This window comes from Astyanax mexicanus, chromosome 4, assembly GCF_023375975.1.
Source record: "Astyanax mexicanus isolate ESR-SI-001 chromosome 4, AstMex3_surface, whole genome shotgun sequence".
Classification (NCBI taxonomy): Eukaryota; Metazoa; Chordata; class Actinopteri; order Characiformes; family Acestrorhamphidae; genus Astyanax; species Astyanax mexicanus.
Window position 1 is genome coordinate 49,865,592 of NC_064411.1, and position 16,399 is coordinate 49,881,990.

The following is a 16,399-nucleotide window of genomic DNA, read 5'->3' on the forward strand; positions in this document are numbered from 1 at the left end:
GGTGCCGTCCTGAGTTCAGCCCTTCTTTTGTTTTCATTTAAGTATCTTTTTGAGAACTTTGTATTTTTGTAAATATTGGACTTGGATTTTGTCACTGTATATATTGAGTTGTGACTTCAGTAAATGGTTAAATGGCAATTTCTCTGGTCTGTGGTTTTCTCCCTCACAGTTTCACACACCCATACACTCATTAAACTTATCCACAATGTTACATACCCCTCTTATCCCTAGACAAACTAATGGGGTTGTAACACTGACCATGTCCATCCCTTTAAGACCACAGTGTACCTGTATCTTCTGATGCTACTTCCAGCAGGATAATGTGCCATGTCATAAAGCGTGAATCATCTCACTCAAACTGTACTCAGTTTACTGTACTGGAATGTCCTCCACAGTCACCAGATCTCAATCCTATAGAGCAGCTTTGGGATGTGGTGGAACGGGAAATTCACATCATGGATAGATAAATCTGCAGTAACTGCGTGATGCTATAGTATCATGTTAATATGGACAAGACTTTCTGAGGATTGTTTCCATTATCTTGTTGAATCTATGCCACAAAAGATTAAGACAGTTCAGGAGGCAAAAAGGGATCCAACTCAGTACTAGCAAGGTGAACCTAATAAAGTGGCCGGTGTGTGTAATTTCATATTTCCGTATCTATATTAAACTATTTTACTTAAATTAAATAAAGTTTTTTTATTGAAAAAATTCACCTGACCACAACATTTTAATTAAAGTTGAATTATCATGCAAAGCAATTGATATAACACAGATCATCACACATCAATTAAATGAACTTATACTTTAGCCCTAATAACTAAAAGTTTAAAGTCAGCTTTTCAGTAAACACCATTTAAAAAAAAGCAGAGCTAACAAATGACCTTAATTTCAACTAAATTTCAAATCAATTTAACTTATCCAGGATTAAAATGCACTCTAAGAAATATTAGTACAGCTTTGTACCTAAAAGGGTACAAAGCTTGTTGCTGGGGCTGTACCTTTCAGTGAAAGTTCTTTTTTGTACCCATGGTTTTTGTGCCAATAAAGATTATAAATATTATCATCAACTAAATATGGCTCAAAAAACTTGATGATCGAAAATGGTCTGGCTTTTAAATAAAACCTGTGCAATTAAAATATATATGGTTTATCAGTACAGTGATACAGAATACTGAATGTACCTTTTGGCCGAATAAATGGTACAATTTTGTACTTATTGCCGTTAGGAATGACTTTGTACTTCAGAGGGAACAAATCTGACCCTGTAAAGACCAATATTGTACCTTTGAGGGTACAAATTATTAAGAGTGTAGCTTTGAGTACAAAAAAGTACTCATATGGTACCTCTGTTTTTTAGAGTGTGTGTGTGATACCACACCTGTAATACTACACCTGTGGTACTACATGCTGTATCCTTGACCTCACCACTTAAACCCACAGTTACAGCATCCTGTCCTTAGCCAAGGTCTTCCTCCCCCACTCAGCTCCCAGCCTTTTCATCTAATAACACACAGAGAGAAGAGCCTCGTCCCTCATACTGGATTCTAAAGAGAGGGACAAAACGCCAAGCTCAGAAGTCCCACCGATGCTTCACTGGCGCTGGGTATGTAGAGCACGGGGATGCCCAGGGCTACATTAGCCCACTTTCTTACCCGGCACTAAGCTCTCGCACAGGCGGCTACAGCGGGGACATGTAGTCCTAAGACTCTGCATTTAACTTGGACTGGTTTCAGGTCACCCTGCTGCTCTGAGATCAGTAGGGAGCGATTCCTCTTGTCCTCTGATACGTCTTTGGCCTGGATTTGGCCATCAAGGGCTTTTGTGAGGCATCAGCAAACCAAACACAATTGCATTGCTGTTTGCAACAACAGGAGCAAGTATGCTGCTGTTATGTTTACTTCATATTTTGAGTAAATATTACTGAAAAGGAACATCTAAGACACAAAAAATACACACAAAAATAAAAATATATACTTGCCTTACATTCCTTAGTACATCTTGCAAAAATACATCTTCTCTATTGGTTTCAAGCATAATTTATTTGCATAATAAGTGGTCATGTCTTCACACCCTTAACTCACCATCAGTCTGTAGTTTCAAACAGGAACATGATTACCAGTAGTCATTTCTTCTTCTATACTCTAATATTTCTTATTAGTCATTTAATATACTCAAAATAACTGTTGCTTATTAAAAAAAGGTTAGTTATGTAGTGGTTTTGTAACTTTATTCCTAATAAAATCACACTGCTTCCATTCTGTCGGCCGATTTTCCATCTCATTCTATCTGAAGAAAGTGGTGACTTGCTCTAATGGTCTACAACCGTGGCAAGACAGTTAAATGTTTCTATAAAATCTAACTGAATACACTTATGGTGGCAGTATGGGTATGCAAGCAATTAAGCAAACAAATGATGCCGAAAGCCAATAGGAAAGATTAACTTTGTGTACTAAGAGATTTTTAACTTGTACATTTAACCTACTAATGATATAATCATGGTGTAATATCTCTTCATATACAGTGCTTTCAAAACGTAGTTGCCCCCCTACAGATTTCTTTTGATCTGCAGTTTTTTTAGATGTTGGTCTGGGTTCTTTTGTGATCTCCTGGATGAGTTGTGCATGCCCTTTTGGTGTAATGATATCTCCATTTGTAAATAACAGCTCTCATTGTGGTTTACTGGAGTGTCAAAATTTTAGAGACTGATATATAATCAATAACTTTGCTTTCTCATGTTTGGTTTTTATTTTAGATCGAGACATAGTGTGATGTTTTTTAGACCTTTAATCTTATGTTGCCAGACAGGTTCTATTTAAGTAAATTACAATCAAAATGTGGTTAATCAAAGTTAATTCATGGCGGGAAAAATACTTTTAGTGTCACTTTTAGCCTAATGCATAGACTGTGGTAGTTAGTTTACTGTGATTCCCTTACTCTCTCATAGCATCAAGGCTAGCCTAGCTAACAACAGTAGCTAGTAGCTAGCACACAGCACATTTCTGGAGTTTAAAAATCTGGAGTTAAACAAAAATGTGTGAAAGTGTTAAATTGTCTGAGTTTATTCTCCAACTTAAACTACAAGTTGAGTTGAGGGGAACTCTTTGGTGGTGTAGAGTTTATTTCAGAGTTTATTCCAACGTGTTGACGAGCGTAACTCTCTAATGGGCGTGTCCCCCAATCCTAGCTTACCATCAATGTGTAGTCTTTCCCGCCAGGGCTACCTTCTATTGGGTGTTTCATTATACTTTATATAATGGTTGTTTGCCTAGTCAATGTGTCGTAGGCTATAAGAGCAAGTTACCATAATCTACACTTTCACACATTTTTGTTTAACTGTTATCTAGGCTAACCTTCATGCTATGAAAGAGTAAGGTAATCACAATAAACTAACTACCATAGTCTGTGCATTAGGCTAAAAGTCACGCTAAAATTATTTGTCCCCCCATGAATTAACTTTGATTAATCACATTTTTGGACAGCTGATTTCAATTGACTTCAATAGAACCTGTCTGACAACATAAATCAAGATTAAATGTCAAAAAAAACAACATCACACAACCCAAAACAGATGAGAAAACAAAGCCATTGATCATATATCAGTCTGGAAAAGATTACCAAAATTAATTTCTAAAACTGTAGACCCCAGTGAGAACTCTTATCCACAAATGGAGATACCATTACTCCAAAAGGGCATGGACAACTCATCCAGGAGGTCACAAAAGAACCCAGACCAACACTGAAGGCATCGCAATGAAAACTGCAATGCAGGATTGCATAGAGTTTATTCGATGGTCATGCATATACACTTAAAATGAGTTGATATTAACTCTTAGGGAGTTTATATAAAAAAAATAATCCTAAAAAGGAATTGCTGTGTAGAAGCAACCAGAAATAGCCTACATGTAACTGTTCATATGACCCAGATGATTTATGCTGCTAAATTCCATCCATAACTGCAAAATAAACCTAAACAATAGTATATAAAGGGCACACACTGCACGTGTTCTGTTATATTTATGGCATATTTGTGGCTTTCCCGCATTTACACAGAGGTTTCACATGATTTCACACCGCCAGACTTTACAACCAGACCACTGACAGTGCAAAAGCAAAGGTCACTGAATTCACTTAGACATGTCCACCCCTGAACCCCTGCCTTCAAAAAGCAGAAAAAAAGGAAAGAAAAAAGGAAAAAAAAAAAAAAAAACACCAGCCAACTGGCTCTAATCCCCCAGGGCTCGTTTTATAAGAACAGACAGCTGAAAGCTCTCAGGCCGAGCAGACTAGGCTACGCTGTCGGCTAATCTCACCTTGCCAGCCATCTACTATCAGTGCCATCATGCGTGAAGGGTAGAAGACACGGCTTTCTAGTTGTGAATATTGGTCATGATGCAATAACTGCCATGGGAGAGAATAGTAATACTCCTGTAGTTTCGCCGGGGAATAGTCAACATTAGTAACACCACTCTGACCCAAAGCGATGCAGCCATGATTCATTGCTTATACGGTTTTGTTTCCAGAGATTTCCACCGCAATAAAATCACATTTGCAGATAAAGGCCAAATTGAGCAGACAGTTTACTGCGGGTTTAAATTTTTGCCTACTGGGTATTCACATCCTTTCTCTCGAAATCTTCAACGCTTGCCCAAACAGATCTGTGCCACAACCTCCTACAGTCAGAATGGATAGGTTGGCTGTGCTCTCTAGTGGTGAAAAATGACACTGCAGATTTCAGTTTTCAGAACCAGAAATATACAGATATGTAAAATAATAAGAGACCACTTAATGATGATGTTTTTCCTTGATTTTCAAATGGAAAACCTCTGGAATATAATCAAGAGGAAGATGGATGATCACAAGCCATCAAACCAAACTGAACTGCTTGAATTTTTGCACCAGGAGTAAAGCAGCATAAAGTTATCCAAAAGCAGTGTGTAAGACTGGTGGAGGAGAACATGCCAAGATGCATGAAAATAACTGTGATTAAAAAACAGGGTTTTTCCACCAAATATTGATTTATGAATGCTTAATTTTTTATTCCTTATAAATATTAATTGTTTTCTTTGCATTATTTGAGGTCTGAAAGTTCTGAATCTTTTTGTTATTTCAGCCATTTCTCCTTTTCTGCAAATAAATGCTTTAAATGACAATATTTTTATTTAGAACTTGAGAGAAATGTTGTGCCTAGTTTATAGAATAAAACAACAATGTTCATTTTATTTAAACATATACCTATAATTAGCAAAATAAGAGAAACTGAAGTGGTCTCTCAACTTAATTTCCAGAGCTGTACTTCATACAATGTTGGTATAACCTACTTTAACAAACAGGAAATGGCACTGATTCTGTGTTCTGGACCTCAGATTAAGGATTTTTTTCTAACTGGATCCTCTGCTCTATAATAACTGCTATCAAATACAAACCCATTATATTACATATTACATAAAGGCCCTTATGTACTGTTATCACTACTTACATCAGATGGGTAATTCTACCATATTTAGGGACCCAGGAAGGCATCATGCTTTGTGGTGCGCATTAGCAGCTTCCTCCAATAGCCTGACCCTTCAGGCTTCGGGTCTTTTTCATCCCACTGCACCTGTTCTGAGCTGTCAGACAACACACACACAGACAGACTATGTGTGTGTGTGTGTGGCACGTATGCCTGGGGGTGTGTTTTTAACACAAGGACCACAGCATCAGAGCTCGGCCCGACGGTTCCTCCGTGCTGAACCCCTCCTCATGTCCAGGCAGGTAAGTTAAAGTCTCCTGATTGGAAGTTCAAAGGTCGTGATATGGGCTGGAATGTGTAAAGTGCTTGGACCCCTTGGTGCTGCCGCTGGATGTCCATTGTGCTATTCTTGGACTCTCACTGTGTAGTTTGTTCACATGTTGATCTCCTCAAGCTGAGAAAGCCTTGTTATCGAACGTTCCAGCAATGAAAGTAATGAAAGTAAGAGATTTCTTACAGTAAATTGGTTTTAATGAGTGTTTGGGTCGAAATCAATTTGAGAATGTCCCTGCTACTACAATAGCACTGAGGGAGTATTGTGCCAGCATTGCATCACATGCTGCCTGACATTTTCTCCTGAACTCCTGAACCGCCTGCCTGCTCCTCCCATGAACCGACAGCTTAGCTATAAAAGCATGTGTTGTGATAATGTGTGAATGTTCTGGAATATAAAGAGATTTAAATGGGAATTTCATTTAAATAATTTATTCAATTCTTTAAATACTTTTTAAGTACCACAATCAGAAATCACATCCAAAAAGTATTGTTTGAAAAACCTGAGGACCAAGTTTTTTTTTAGTTTAGCAAATTGAAAAAAGTCCACAATATAATCAAGAGGAAGATGGATGATCACAAGCCATCAAAACCAGGCTGAACTGCTTGAATTTTTGCACCAGGAGTGAGTCGCATAAAGTTATCCAAAAGCAGTGTGTAAGACTGGTGGAGGAGAACATGATGCCAAGATGCATAAAAACTGTGATTAAAAACAGGATTATTCCATCAAATATTGATTTCTGAACCCTTAAAACTTTATGAATATGAACTTGTTTTCTTTGCATTATTTGGTCTGAAAGCTCTGCATCTTTATTGTTAATTTGACCATTTCCAATTTTTTTGCAAATAATTTATAAATATAATAGTATACTGTATATAGTTTATAGAATAAAACAACAATGTTAATTTGACTCAAACATATACCTATAAATAGCAAAATCAGAGAAACTGATTTAAAAACTGAAGTGGTTAATTTTTTCCAGAGTTGTATTATTTGAATGGTGGGTCTTTGATTCTCAGCGCAGTGAGTAACACTGATAAGCATGGTGGTGGTGTATGAGGCATTAATGTGTGTTGCGCTGGTACAGTGAGTGGATCAGAAACTGCAGCAGTGCTGCTGGAGTTTTTAAACACTGTGTTTAATCACTCACTGTCCTCCACTGAACGCAAGTCAGATAAAATCTCCTGGAATCTAGCATGCGACAGTGATCAAGCAGAGGGTGTGAAAGAGAAGAAGAGGGAGAGAAAGCTGTGCATATTCATGAAGCGCATGCTAGGATGCTAGGACTCTGGGATGGGATGCGTTTAGGAGCGTCATGGCTCCCATCAAAACTCATTTCACATCTGACTACTCTAAAGTATATCCATGTCTGTATATATATATTGTGGCGTGAGGAGGCGGGGGAGTTGTGGGTCCGCCCCACGCCAGAGCGCAAAGCCATGCCTGTCTCAGCTGGCCCGCATGAGGGCTGATTGAGCCGCCAGTTGAGACAGGCATATATACTCAGCCTCCGCCATCATTTGAGAGAACTCTCACTGAGGAGCTGGGGGCTGAGGCTGCGCGGACTCGTATGAACACTTAAAAACTAAGTAATTCTACGGACTCTAGAGCCCCATTGGGCTGAGTTATGTTTTAAGTTTATTCTGGGTGTGGTGGAGGGCATTTTCAAGCCAATAAAGGTATGATTTGAGTTCATTTACTCCCCATGTCTGTGTATCTCTGTGAGCTTCCTCCTTCCGGGTCACAGTGGTCACGCCCCTAACCTCAGGGGCCTACCACAATATATATATACATATATATATATATATATGTATATATATATAGACATGGATAGGGGGAGGGGGGGCGTTTCCAAGTCCAGGTCCGGGGGCACCTCCCTGAAATTAATTTTTGCAACTTGGGATGTCTGGACTAAGTAGAGACAGTCAGAGACAGAAGCTCTGCCCACAGGAAGCTACTAATGAACTATTCTCAGAGCAGCAGTGATAATGAGGAGTTCAAAAACTCCAGCAGCACTGCTGCATCTGCTGGATCCACTTGTACAATCGGCACAGCACACACTAACACCTCATACACCACAACCATGCTAATCAGTGTTACTCACTGCAGCTCTGCGAATCAATGACCCACCACCCAAATAATAATAGCTGCTCTGTGGTGGTTTTCTCTCCTCTGTGGGGTCCTGAGGATTGAAGAACAGGGTGGAAAGAGGATAACAATATTTTTCCACCATTACCATTATATATAGTTTCACTGTTTCTTTTGGACAGTAATGAATGCAAAGAAATTAAGAGTCTGTAAGTTTCTCTACACTGAACTATTTCCCACCAAACTACTGTGAATCACTTTGTTTACATCCCAGAGGTTTAATTATGGATCTAATTATGGATTTAATTTTGGAGCGTTGGTGGTTTCCCCTTTTGAAATGTACTGCAGCTGGGATCCTGATGACTAAGCAGCTTGTGCAGATAATAATTAGCAGTTGGGTGTGTCAATTAGTCTTTTAAATTGTATGTTTATGATATTTTTTGCAATGTTGATTAATGATGAGATCTGTGAGAGTTCTGTGATTTGTGAGATAGCCCCCGGTGAACCCAAATCAATAAACGGGGAGCAAATGTTCTGCTCATTCATTGGTGTTTGACAGTTTGTGAAACATTTCGAATGCTCTATTAAATCTTCCTCAGAGTCTTAAAAGCAGTTGAGTAGAATGAATAGCTTGGTGTTGCAAGCAAGAACTTAGCATTGCTGTAATAATCACTGAGGTCTACAATGTCTATTCAGTTTTTCATTTAACTAAGGTAAATAGGCCTGTCATTATAGCATTTCTTTGTGGAAATTATTGCGATAAATGATATTATTGTCATTTTAAAACCATTAAATTAAATTCCAATGACAAAAATGCTAATAGTATAACATAACAAAGCAAAAGCAATAATATATGTTTTTTAAATACAAAAACATTTTAAATAATCATAGTCATAGTCGTAATCATTTTATGACTGGCTAAAATACTGTTCACTGTTACCTACAGGGGTTGGACATTGAAACTGAAACATCTGTCATTTTAGTGTGGGAGGTTTCATGGCTAAATTGGAGCAGCCTGGTGATCAATCTTCATTATTTGCACATTATTGTACCAGTAAGAGCAGAGTGTGAAGGTTCAATTAGCAGAGTAAGAGCACAGTTCTGCTCAAAATATTGCAATACACACAACATTATGGGTGACATACCAGAGTTCAAAAGAGGACAAATTGTTGGTGCACATCTTGCTGGAGCATCTGTTACCAAGACAGAAAGTCTTTGTGATGCATCAAGAGCCACAGTATCCAGGGTAACGTCAGCACACCACCAAGAAGGACCAACCACATCCAACAGGATTAACTGTGGATGCTGTAAGAGGAAGCTGTCTGAAAGAGATGTTCGGTGCTAACCCAGATACTGTATTATCCGGATTGTTTCCACCAGAATGGTCCATCGGGACAATAAATTATTGTGGTCCAACTCCTGTATGTGAACAAACATTCAAATGAACACAATAGATGATATCACGATTATCAAATATTATTGAGGTCATGTTTATTTAATGTATAATAAGTCGATAATGTAATTATTGTGACAGACCTAAAGGAAAATTATCTTTTTTTGGGCTCTTTAGGCGTAGGATGGATGAGAGCACGTTTGAGATGTTTGACGACGAGCTCGGGACACCATTACAAGATGTTCCTCCACAAAAATCTTTTAGAACAGGTCGCCGGACTGGGACAGGTACAGGTGCACCACGCACTCATCATCTCAATCCCAGCCTCTTAATACACACATCATCATAAAAAAATACTGCACTTACAACAGGAATGAAACTTGGTGGGTAGTCATGCCAGACATGGAGTTGAGTCATGGAGTGACTCAGAATGACAGTAGGTCATCTTTAGAGATTTTTCTACCCAATTTACATGGCCAACCATCCAACCCACTGACCAGGACCCCCCATACCCTATCTTTAGAGACTTAGAGGCTTAAGAGTCCTGCTTTGGTCTTTGGAGGCACCATGATCAGCATCATGTCACACATCCAGAAGACCTGGTGTCATGGTGTGAGTGTACTTCTCAGCCCAACATTTTATTAATGAGGTCCTGCAGTCAGTGGCTTTACCTTTTCTGAAGGCACACTCTGGTGCACTATTCCAACAGGACAATGCTCGTCCACATACTGCTGCTCTTACAAAAGTTTCCATGATGACACAGTTGCTATGGGGTGGTCAAACGTGTCTCTAGACACAAACGTATCCCTGATTTAAAATGAGATGGATTATCACAGGACAACACATTTGGAACCTTTACGCCATCTATAGGTGCATCTCCAAAAAATTAAATATAATTTAAAATGTTTTTTTTTCCTTTATTACATTATTATATTATTTACAGCTGATTAAAACTTAAAAATCAGTGTCTCAGAAAATGTAAATATATTTGTACTTTTGGCAGTGTGGGCAGTGTGTCGAGTCCTGCTGGAAAATGAAATCCACATCTCTTGAACATTATTGAAAAGTTACTTTATTTCAGTAATTCAGTTCAAAACGTGAACCTCATATATTATATAGATGTATTACACACAATGAAAACTCAAAAGTCAGTACCTCAGAAAATTAGAATATTATAGATATTATAGATCGATCGGTACTTTTGGCAGTGTGGGCAGTGTGCCAAGTCCTGCTGGAAAATGAAATCTGCATCTCCATAAAAGTTGTCAGTAGCAGAGGGAAGCATGAAGTGCTGTAAGATTTTGTGGGAAAACAAAACTGCACTGACTTTAGACTTGATAATAAAACACAGTGGATCAACACCAGCAGATGACATGTCTCTTTATCCAAACCATCACTGATTGGTGGAAATTTCACACTAGACCTCGAGCAGTTTGGACTGTGTGTCGCTCCACTCTTCCTCCAGACTCTGCTCCCTTGATTTACAAATGAATTGTAAAATTTACTGATGATCAGTGATGGTTTGGAGAGACATGTCCGTCATCTGCTGGTGTTGATCCACTGTGTTTTATTATCAAGTCTAAAGTCAGTGCAGTGTTTTCATGCTTCCCTCTGCTGACAACTTTTATGGAGATGAGGATTTTATTTTCCAGCAGGACTTGGCACACTGCCCACACTGCCAAAGGTACCAATTGGTCTTATATAATAATTTTATATTCTGAGTTACAATCTCTTTAGTTACAGAGAAGGACACAAAGCTGTGTATTGGCCAACATACACTTGAGGTTTAAAGCAGCAGTGATATTTCAGGACCTGAAAGAACCTGTGTGTCTAATAATACACCAGGCTGGCCGTGACCAGCATTGGCCACATACTGAAGCATAGTCACACAGCAATAGTAACAGGACACCAGCTAGCATGACAAACACTAGCTTTACAAACCTCCCCCTCCCTCTGTGCCATGCATTATATGTCTATAGTTACATTGGTTTATGTCTTGTTTCTATATACACACAGTTTATAAACCAATGTCTTTTGTGTTTTTCTTTTAGAGACATACGTTCAAAGACGAGTACGAGAGGTGAGTTTGGATGTCAGTGCACCATAACCAAGGTCATACACTCTTTAACTCCTAAAAAAAAGGGATCTTGGGCCTTGAGTGGCTCAGCAGACTAAGACTATGTTGAAGCTTTGGCCCAGAAATTACAAATATCAATCATTCCAGGTCATGATGCTGCTTTACCATCAGCAGCCGGAGTCCAAGCGAGGGCAAATCCTCTCATCACTGCCATTGTGATGCTGGTCTGATCAATCAAAGCTGGATATTTGGCTCACTTTCCTCAGAGTGTGTTGGTTGCCTAGTCATGCTAATGGCTAAGTGCTAATATTATGGCTGACTGAAGTATGTTGTTTGAAAGAGATAATTACCGTAATTTCTGGGCTATAAGCTACTACTTTTTTTACATGCTTTGAACACTGTGGCTTATATAATGGTGTAGCTAATATAATGTATGTTTATTTTTTTGTTTATGGGCTGACAAGTTTTAAAAGTGCTTTTTTCTCCCATAAAAAATAAGTGTGTACAATATTAGCAGAAATATTTGCAGCTACTCAACATCAGCGTAAATCGTGCATTAAAAGCAGACATGTATAAAGTACTAGAGCTCCAGACCTAAGTAAAAGTACAAGTAGTCTGTCAAAAAAGTGACTTGAGTACAAGTTCTTTATGCATCATACTTAAGTAGAAGTATTAAAGTACTCAAATGTTTTGTACTTAAGTATTGCAAGTAGTTTATTCTATATTTTCCTACTCAAGTACTAAAAGTAAAAGTACAAGTATTGTGTTGTGTAGTTATTACAGAAATAAGTCCAAAGCTTAAATAACCTATTGTTTGTATCAATTCAGATGTTTAGTCTAAAGTCTTAAATTACCATCAATCAGGAAAAGTATGTAGCGAAGTAAAAGTATTATTCTCCCATAAATGTAAATTAGGCTTACAAAAATAATTCTATAAAAAAGGCTAATTGTTTTTAGTGTAATAACATGATATTAATGTCCTACATGTTACAGTTACATTTGGTCACATCTAAAACACATTTTTAAAAAACATATTGGAATAAATTGTTAGATTAATTAGAATTATTATATAAACTGTCCACTCAAAGTGACATCTTGAAACATCGTGTTATTGTTATTTTAGACCAACTATTTGAATTTTATATAGTGTTACAGATTTAAAGCAGGTCTCCTATGAGCCATTTATAGAACTGTCCCAAATTCCATTATATACATGTTTATATTATTTTTCTTTTCTCATTTTTTATACAGTGTACAGTTGGAACTAAGCCAATAAACACAATTCCACATTCCGTATCATAACTTTGATCGTAATATAATTTATACAACACAGAGTCAGTCATCCTGCATCAGTAAAATGTTTATTTCCTTTATTCATGACTGGAAAAGTCTGTATTGACTTTTCTTTGATCACATTAACTAAAGTAACCTCCGAGAAGTAATGCACATGCCCAGGCCGAATCTAACTGTAACACTATAGTATTAATAATCAGCAGGTTATAAATATAACTAACTGATGGTAATCACAGCAGCCCTGTAACAGGTCATGAGCAGAAAATGCTCCTTTCCCTCTGAGCGTCTTAAACTAGAAGCCCAAGTAATTAATCTACTTTTCTCTTTAATATTATGACTTAACTCTTGTGATTTGTTCTGGTAGGCTACTGTATGTTTTTAAACCAGCCATGTGACATAAATTAGTGGGTGTGGCTTACATTCAGATGCACTCAATAGCCTGAAAATGATAAATTATGAGGTAACTGGTTCTTAAACCAAACCACATTTCCATATTTTGCTGTGGTGTGAGTTGTATTAAAGCAAAAAACTGAAGTAGCTCTAATGGAAAGTGTTATTTTGAATGCCTGATACCAATCTGTCCACAGGAACCTCCAATCGTTCAGCAGATCCCAAAAGCTGTTCCGCGTGAAGCCCCCATCTCAAGAGCCAGTAGGTCTTCCCTTCTAGAACGTTCTAGCATTGCTAATAATGCATGAAAGCTAGCTGAAGGCTACTTAGCATGGTGGGTAGCTATGTATTGGTTATCTATTTGGTTTTGTGGTCAATAAGAATTAAGAACATGGGAGTTGAAGTGCTAAGTTTTTTTTTGTTGCACTGAGTACCTCCATAACTGTTTAACTTCACTTTATCTTCACCTCTCATTCACAGTGCCACTACGCAAAGCCCTGTCCATTCAGAACATTGCCCAGATTGATATACCATGGGAGGGAGTGACGCTTAACCGCTGCCTCATCATCGCAATAACCATACTGGTCGTCACCTCAGGTCTCCAGAGACTAGGAGGTCAGTGAATTTGCATATGTTTTGGGACAAGCTCCAAGAAGTGTCCAGCTCAAGGGTACTGGTCTAGTTGGCTTGAGGCTGTTTCATTTAAAGGATACTTTATGAACTTACAGTGGCGTAAAAAAGTATTTTGCCCCCCCTACAGATTTCATTTTTTAAAGGAAAAAAACTTTAAAACCAATCCAGCCCTGTGTGAAAAGGTGTCTGCCACCAAAAACATAAAAACTTGGATGTGCCATACTTGGCGGCAATAACTTTTTCATGCCATTGTACAAGTGGATCTTCTTGTTATTTTGGGAAAAACAGTTCCTTATGGCAATTATATTGGTGTACCACAAGTTATCATTTTTTCCTCTGTCCCTCAGAGGCCATACGAGGCCGCAAAGACGGAAGTGATGTAGACGCCATCGATACTGCACTTAATATGAGACACACTGCAATCAGGAAGGGGCGACTACCACCACCTCAGGTCAGGATAACCACCATCCAACACACCATGCATGCTCAATTACACACAGCCAGAGACTGTAAAAAAGACGGACGCCGTGTCACCGTTCCCAAAATCTTCCGCCATGTTGGCGATCCTGAAACCCGAGTCTGCGCAGTAGAGACCAGAGGAGGGAGAAAGACTGTGGAGAGACAGCCTACTCATTTGAATAACCCCGCCCCTGAGGGCTGCCTCGCGGTCACAGGCTGCAGAGCGGAGCTGACGGTCTGTTCTTGGTCCCGCCCATAACCAGCCCTTTTACAATAACCACACCTTTTTTGAATAGAGCTGAATAACGTTTTTAAAAACAAATCCTATGGGGATATAAGAAATTGACAATATAACGTGATTGAAAGATGTTCTGTTTTGCCATTGAAATCTATGGGGATGGGTGGGGTTACACAGCTTTCTGAAACCGAACAGCAGGGGCCGCCCGACCTGTTCGGTTGAGAGACGATGCTCTGTCCAGCTATACACAGTCTATGCACACAGCATAGAGTGTGAAGAAGAAACCTTTTGCAAAAAAAAAGTGATTGACTCCAAAATTTACGTCCTTATAGGCAGGTCATGTCTGGCAGTAATCAGGTCTGGTTGTGGCCAGTGAAATTAAACTTACCTTTAATTCCCTACTAGCCCACCACACTCCGCAAAACCAGCAAGCAAGCTGATTGGCTGTTTCTCCTGAAAGGCGTAACTTTATCCTTAAACCGGCTTCGTGATAAGCGTTAAGAGATTTTCCATTTACACAATGCTCAGTGGCCGGAAGCCCAGGCCAGGCGATGCCCCTGGACTAATCTCTGCCACTATGATTAGAAGTTTGCCGGTTCGAATCCTGTTCATGTAGCTTGCTATTGGCTGCCAGAGCCCTGAGAGAGCACAATTGGCCTTGCTCTCTCTGGGTGGGTGATGTCGCTTAGCACAAAGCGTCTGTGAGCTGATGTATCGGAGCCAAGTCGTTGCTGACTTCACATGTATTGGAGGGGGCATGTGCTAGTCTTCACCCTCCTGGTGTTTTGGCATCACTTGTGATAGAGGGAGTCCTAGTGAGTGGGTTGGGTAATTGGCCGTGTAAATTGGGGAAAAATAAAAAAATAAAGTTTAAGAAATATAACAAAAAAGCAGCAAAAAAACTATCTGTGTAGTAATACCCTCTCTATGTTCTCCTCAAGCCTGAGACCTCTCTATGGGACACCTTCTGGTCGTGGGTCAGCGATGATGATGACGACGATGATAAACGAGGCAAACGGGGCAAATCCAGGAAAGGTGCTCAGGAGAGCTCAAACAGAGGCCTCAGACACAAAGCCATCCCAAACAGAAACCTGCTGAAGGGAAGACAAGACAGATTTAAAGCACGGAGAGAAAAAGCAAGAGAGCAGGACGAAGAGGAGACGAAAGAAAGAGTGAAAGGACAAAGAGCGAAGGAGAAAAGACTGAAACAGGAGAAGCTTGAGGAAGAGGAGCAGGAGAAACAGAAGACGGAGAAGGAAGAGAAGATACCCAAGAAGAAATCAAAAGAAGGCAAGAAAAAAGACAAGGATAGGAAAGAGTAAATATAGTGATATATAAGGGAATAAGGGAACGATGGGATGCCAGGAAGACCCTGAAAAAGAGTGGAGGGAACTAGTTATTGTAAGGAGATGTCTATGAGTCTATGACAGGTGCTACTAAAGGTTTCTCTCAGGAAGACTTGGAAGCTTAAGTTGAGGAGCAGGTCTGAATGGGTAAATGCACTAATATTAGCTTGATTAGATTAGCCAACCCTAGAATTGCTATTTACTTATTAATCCTAATGCATTACATTACATTACATTACGTCTATTTACAATAGTGAAGTAATAAAAATGCAATAATGCAGAAACTGTTAGAAATTACTGTATGTGATTTATTTGGTAACCATTAGTTAGCATTTCTTTTGTGGAGTCCCACATTGTTCTACTTTGGCTCCTATGAAACTAGTTACATGTTTTGTCTATTAAGGAAACACCAGTGTTTTAAAATAAAACTAGCTCTTATGCTATGATTTTGTGATCTTGTCTGCCACCAGGTGTCGCTGTATCTAAGAGTTCTATTAATCCGGATGCCCTTTCACATTGCATCTGATTTTTTATGAACAAAGAATTTTTTTTAAAGCTTTTAAAAACAGACACATGTATGGACTGCAGCTATGAGCAATTTCTTAATCAGAATCTGTTCAATTTTCTGCAGTGTTAAAATCAGGCTGGCCTGCCATTATGATCCAAGGATCACTGGTTCAAATCCCAGGGCAT

At 38.9% G+C, this 16,399-nt stretch overlaps 1 protein-coding gene across 1 annotated transcript; it reads left to right on the plus strand.

Moving 5' to 3' along the window:
* The first annotated feature begins 5,655 nt into the window (after nt 1-5,655).
* LOC111194519 (transcriptional regulator ATRX homolog) lies at nt 5,656-16,137 on the plus strand. Its single transcript, XM_022678868.2, has 7 exons — nt 5,656-5,757; nt 9,448-9,557; nt 11,322-11,350; nt 13,228-13,291; nt 13,511-13,645; nt 14,011-14,114; nt 15,302-16,137. Exons 2-7 carry the CDS (start codon nt 9,455-9,457, stop codon nt 15,680-15,682), a joined length of 816 nt encoding a protein of 271 aa, XP_022534589.1. The 5' UTR covers nt 5,656-5,757; nt 9,448-9,454; the 3' UTR covers nt 15,683-16,137.
* Nucleotides 16,138-16,399: the final 262 nt, after the last annotated feature.

Bases quoted from the DNA above. Each gene is read 5' to 3' on its own strand.
- LOC111194519 (XM_022678868.2), top strand. From the start codon at position 9,455: ATGGATGAGAGCACGTTTGAGATGTTTGACGACGAGCTCGGGACACCA. The intron at 11,351-13,227 runs GTGAGTTTGGAT...ATCTGTCCACAG, and splicing joins TTCAAAGACGAGTACGAGAG to GAACCTCCAATCGTTCAGCA. The intron at 14,115-15,301 runs GTCAGGATAACC...GTTCTCCTCAAG, and splicing joins GGCGACTACCACCACCTCAG to CCTGAGACCTCTCTATGGGA.